Raw genomic sequence first — 6,000 nt, 5'->3', positions numbered from 1 at the left:
AACAGCTCTCCTCCACTAGGGCCCCATCCACATGAGGCACTTCTTAAAGGGAGAACAAACTGTGGGTTTGTAGGGAAAAATCTAGAGAAATTCAGCCGGAAGGAAATTTCTGATTTCCAAGCTTATTAATGGCACTCATTTCACCCAAAAATTACTGAACGCTTACGATGTGCCAGATACTCTGTGGAGCCTGACTCTCCACTGCTTACAGCTCTTCCTGTGAAGAACTTCATTGGTGTGAGGAGCAGAGTCAGAGTAATGGACTGTTTCCTGAGGTCGGGAGAACCACCACTGTTCACTGCTCTCTGAAGGTGGCAGGCGTGTGGGTCTGGCCTCCTAACTCGCTGAGGACAGCAACTGCATTTGGAACCTCTTTTCATGTCCTCTCACAGGGCTTTGAAAAATGCTGATCACTTAGCAAGCATCCTCTCATTTTGTTTAGTAACTGGTCCCTACTATGTGCCATCAATGTGGCGGCTATTTTGGGATGGATATACAAGTGTGGGAGAACCCTCGGTCCATGTCCTTAAGGAGTTTATACCCTACTCCTTACTGAATGGTTTAAGAGATATGAAAAGAACAGTAATCCTTAATTGTACCTACCTGGGATCTTTGACTTACTTCATTTATAGATCACTTTTATTTTTAATTTTTAAAAATATTTTTTAATTTTATTTTTTTATACAGCAGGTTCTTATTAGTCATAAATTTTATACACATCAGTGTATATATGTCAATCCCAATTGCCCAATTCATCACACCACCACCCCCACCCCCCACCACTTCCCCCCCTTGGTGTCCATATGTTAGTTCTCTACATTTGTGTCTCAATTCCTGCCCTGCAAACTGGTTCATCTGTACCATTTTTCTAGGTTCCACATATATGCATTAATATACGATATTTGTTTTTCTCTTTCTGACTTACTTCACTCTGTATGACAGTTTCTAGATCCATCCATGTCTCAACAAATGACCCAATTTTGTTCTTTTTTATGGCTGAGTAATATTCCATTGTATATATGTACATGTACATATATATACGTACATCTTCTTTATCCATTCGTCTGTCGATGGGCATTTAGGTTAATTCCATGACCTGGCTATTGTAACTAGTGCTGCAATGAACATTGGGGTGCATGTGTCTTTTTGAATTATAGTTTTCTCTGGGTATATGCCCAGTAGTGGGATTGCTAGATCATATGGTAATTCTATTTTTAGTTTTTTAAGGAATCTCCATACTGTTCTCCATAGTGGCTGTATCAATTAACATTCCCACCAACAGTGCAAGAGCGTTCCCTTTTCTCCACACCCTCTCCAATATAGATCACTTTTATATATCTGATGTGTCAATGACCTTGTCAAGTGGATTAAGTGGACTTGGTATTTTGTAGATAGGAAACTGAGACTTAGCAGGTTAAGTGAACTCGTAACATCATGTAGTTAAGAACAGACAGAATCAAGGTTTGGAAACAGGTTGTCTGAGTATCAGCCTAGTTCTCTTTCTACTACACCATATTATCTTTCCTTATATGTAAGAATAAAAAGATTGTGTGTGTACTCTGTGTACCTGCTTATTTGTTTATTTTATACCAAATGCCACGCAGGGACCTTAAGAAATTTGATAGAGTTGGAGTAACAGAGAGAAGCACCAGGTCTCTCCCTCCGCAAACAGACCTACCATGTGGTTGACACTGGTGAATGGCGTGTTGTCGGTGATGGTCTCAAAGGGAGACCGGGCCCCATTGCCATCAGTGGGGGTGGCCACTTCCCAGCTGAACTGCACGGACGTCTGGTTGATGCCAGCCTCATTGCAGCGCTCCTTCATGATGGCATACTTGGGGAAATGGGGGTCGCAGGGGGTGACACAGACCAGTGGGTAGCCCGGGGAGGGGGATTTCTTGACTCCCTCCTTGGTAACCTCTTCCACATGGTCATAGTCAGCAAGTGTGACAACCTGCAAAGGAGCAACAAAGCTTCAGCCCGGGGTGGGTATTGGAAAGGTCAGAGAAACAAGGCTCCCTTCCCCAGAGATTCAGGAGATCACTTAACTCCTAGAGATTCTTTAAAATATAGCAGAAGTTTTAACAATGCTTGGCCAGGCGTCCCTAAAAGATACTGCAGATCTTTAATGGTGGAGAACATCTTCCTCCCTCGTGAGCTAAAAGCTTTATTATCTTATTGGTCTCATTCCTAATTCAGAGCCCTAACACTCATGTGAAAAATACTCTCCCCTCCCCCCATACACAGTAACCAAAACTATATCATAAACGGCAGTTACTAGTTTAAAGTTGCATTAAATTATTCATGGTATGCAGTAGCACATTTGGCATAACAGGAGTAAATAAAGGTAGTATATTTCTTCCATGGTCAAAGAAGAGACACATGCTGAAATGATCCTTTTACTCTATGAGACTAGTCGAGGGAGGTTATAAGACTTATTAAGACTAGCTCATTATCATGGGTTAAATTCTTGGCAACCTCTACACATTTTCCTCCTAACTGTGAAGTCGGTGCATTCATTCTGTTCATCCCCAAACTGGGAAACATGGTGGTACATTTCTGCAGATACTTAATTCTATGCATGTGGTGAGTATGTAGGATAATAGATATGGGGTAATATTCCTTTTTTACTCTTCTAGGTCCCACCAAAGAAATGAGAAGATCAATTGTATTGCACCTTCTGTCTTTATCAGACTAAGGTCTCAGTATGGTTTGGTCTCACTCTTATGTCAAAACAAGGTTTCTCATCCTTGGCACTACTGACATTTGAGCCAGATAATTCCTTGCTGTTGGCGTTGTCCTGTGTATTGTAGGATGCTTAGCAGCTTCCCTGACTTCCACCCACTAGATGTTAATAGCACCTAGTGTGACAGTCATGACAACCACAGATGTCACCAGACATTGCCAAGTGTTCCCCAGAGGTGATGGGAGTGAGGGATTTGGGGGAAAGGACAAGAGCCCTCACTCTTGGTTGAAAATCACTGTGTTACGGGAAGGGGGAAGGGTAAGCTGGGATGAAGTGAGAGAGTGGCATGGACATATATACACTACCAAATGTAAGATAGATAGCTAGTGGGAAGCAGCTGCATAGCACAGGGAGATCAGCTCGGTGCTTTGTGACCACCTAGAGGGGTGGGATAGGGAGGGTGGGAGGGAGGGAGACGCAAGAGGGAGGAGATATGGGGATATATGTATATGTATAACTGATTCACTTTGTTACAAAGCAGAAACTAACACACCATTGTAAAGCAATTATACTCCAATAAAGATGTTAAACAACAACAAAAAAAGAAAATCACTGTGTTAGAAAAATGAAGACGTGCAGCATTGGAAGTCCTGCTTCTCTCCAGTTCTTATCTAATTACTAGGACATAAGCAACGATCCTTTGGGTTGAGAGACTCACAATGGGCGGCGCTGGCAGGATGAGGCTCCCTGACACCTCCTGGTCTAGAATCGTCACTGTGGCAGTGGTCATATCACCAAGAACAGCTTCCACTGGGTCATCCGGGCCAAGGACTAGGGAGAACGATTCATGCCACTCCCGGTCTTCATTGGACAGGATCTCAACTTTAAAGAAGATATGATCCACACCTTCGCCAAGGACAGAACAAAGAGGGCAAAGGTCCTCATTAGTGACCTACTTAAGACAGTGCAGGTTGGCACTGCTGAGGCTTTAGGTTGAAATATGCCCTTTCCTTTCAGAGGTATCCCATCAATGTAGTGGCTGCTTATCACGTTAGCCCCATCTCAAGTGAGAAATCTGTTTTCTTGGCCAAATCCCACCTGTGGTGGAGGCTCAGTACTGCAGATTTACTATGCAACACCACATGAGGATTAATGGCCCCTGCCTGACACTAGCTGGTGGTTATAAAAATCTGTGAGCCAAAATACACTCCACCCTGGCTATGAGGTTTTTTGCCTAACTTTTCTTTCCCCTTTACATTTAAGCATGAGTCCCTGCGTGGCTGAGTGCTTGCACACCATCCTTCAAAGCTGTCTCCTGGGGACCAATAGCTCAAGGGCTACCTACTAGGCCATTTCTGCAAAGACAATAATGTGAAGGTTTGGCAGCCTGGAATGGGGAGAGTTAGAGTTCAGAAACTCCCTTCCTTTTCTGTAAAGTGATTCTCTGAAGGTGCAGATATCTCAGGCAGTAGTCAAAGTGCCCTCTTCCTCTCCTATAGACATCTGGGCTAGGTTACTTCTAAGACCTGCCTTTCCCCCAGATGCTTATGCAGAAAAGGAAAAAGCTAAGACACTTGGAAGAGAGGTCCTTGTGAGGATGTGGAGGAAGGGCACCTATCTTCCCTGTAAACACGAACCAGACGCATATGGGATGGAGCCGAAAGCCCTCTGAAGCTCCAGTGGGTGACAGGGACATACAGAGACTGCTCCCCTCCATTTCCAAGGGAGTTATTTTCTCCCTCCACTTGCTAAGACATCTCTGAAAAGGCCTTCTATCACTTTTGCCCACTTCTGGCTACATCACACATGGTGCCAGGCTCTATAACAGCCTTTTCACCTTATACTGCTCCAGAAAGTTCTGGGAAAAAGCCAAGCATACAATTCAACTCCTCCTCTGTCTCATTCCTTCCATTAAATAAATATATCAGACAGTTAAACAGCTGGTTGTGACCTGAATCCCATCCTTCTTCCCTGACTCATCTTCATAGCATCTCCTAGTAGATGTCAAACCACTTGAGCATGGAGATTGTGCCTTCTGGGTTTAGTAATCCCCGAGGGGCCCAGCACAGTGGTTTGTACCAATGTTTGCTGAATGACCAACATTCAAAAATATACAAAAAATCATGTATATTTTAAAAAAATCAAGTGCCCCCATTGCTCAACCAAATCATAGGCTAACAACAGCAGCAACAAAAAAATCCTTTTGAATGAGCCAAAATGCCTAGGATGTTCTGAAGTAAAACATTTCTTTGGCCATTTTTCTTTCTTTACCATGCCATTTTTACTAATTAGAAAATTTAAAGACTCCCACAATCTCAAATGTGTGCTTAATAAGTACTTCATGCTGTTGGAAATACTATTTCTCTCTTTCATTTTTCTGCTCATTCCTTTCTTCAAATATAAGATATTTGCCTCTCTCTTAAGTAAAACCTACAGATTGGGATTGGCATTCAATTACCAGGACTGAACTTTAAGATTCGGCTCTTTGGGTAATAATCCACACCAGACTGGGCTGACCCGTCCCGCGTGCTACAGCGAATCTTGGACGTCCTGTTCTGATCCCCTCTGCGGATCACCTTGATGTTCAGAATGGCCGTGGCATCTGGCCCTGAGGGTTCCCGGACTTGGTATGCAGCTTCTTCAAACTCAATGGTGGGAGCTTAAGGAAACAAGGTTAGGAAAACAAGAGCAAGTTGGAAAAGTGACAAAGAATTCCACCTCCCATGAAAACACCTTCTAATGACAAGAGGGAATTTTTCACATTAGTTAACAATACAAAGGCAAAATAGCTCACAGTCAATAAAAATCAATCAGTATTTACCCCTAAGCAATACTTTGGAAAAAGGAATTTATCTGTGATTCTGCAGGAGTTGTTTCTCACATATTTCTTATTAAAAACAATATAGTGGAAGAAATATTTTTAAGCAGTTTGAAATGCATGATGTCCAAGTTTCCATCTAGGCATTATAGCTCACAGCATGTTTTTAAATCTGCACAATTTATCAAGGGACAGAGACACAGTTAAGCCCTTGATAAATATCTATTGACTGATTCTATGAACCAACTCCTTTTCATCTATGAGATATGAATATCATTTATATAATGCTCAAATGTACCAAATCTCTCTCTCATCTCTGATCTTTTGGATCCTCCCTCCCAGTGCTCTCAGTTCCCCAGTGCTTAGCTTTTCCTAACTTCTCACAGGTTATTTAGTTAAGGATGAGTAGTTATAGTGACTGGCTACAACAATAATTCAGGGACACAAGATTTCCTAACACAATCTGATTTGAGGTACTATCCTCATTGCTATGAAA

The 6,000-nt window shown here is 42.5% G+C and overlaps 1 protein-coding gene across 1 annotated transcript in view; it reads right to left on the bottom strand.

Moving 5' to 3' along the window:
- The window catches only part of FRAS1 (Fraser extracellular matrix complex subunit 1), a gene marked incomplete at its 3' end in the record, with an annotated part of 456,967 nt that overhangs the window by 29,046 nt on the left and 421,921 nt on the right, over positions 1 to 6,000 (bottom strand). The window contains exons 61-63 of the mRNA XM_079718352.1: positions 5,145 to 5,345; positions 3,405 to 3,592; positions 1,679 to 1,954 (exon numbers count right to left, since the gene is read on the bottom strand). Coding sequence (XP_079574478.1) covers positions 1,679 to 1,954; positions 3,405 to 3,592; positions 5,145 to 5,345 — 665 coding nt within the window. The remainder of the gene's footprint in view (positions 1 to 1,678; positions 1,955 to 3,404; positions 3,593 to 5,144; positions 5,346 to 6,000) is intronic.

This window comes from Hyperoodon ampullatus (assembly GCF_949752795.1).
Source record: "Hyperoodon ampullatus genome assembly, chromosome: 1".
NCBI classification, from domain to species: domain Eukaryota; kingdom Metazoa; phylum Chordata; class Mammalia; order Artiodactyla; family Ziphiidae; genus Hyperoodon; species Hyperoodon ampullatus.
Note: the sequence above shows the minus strand (reverse complement) of the source record. Positions and strands in the feature narration are given on the sequence as shown.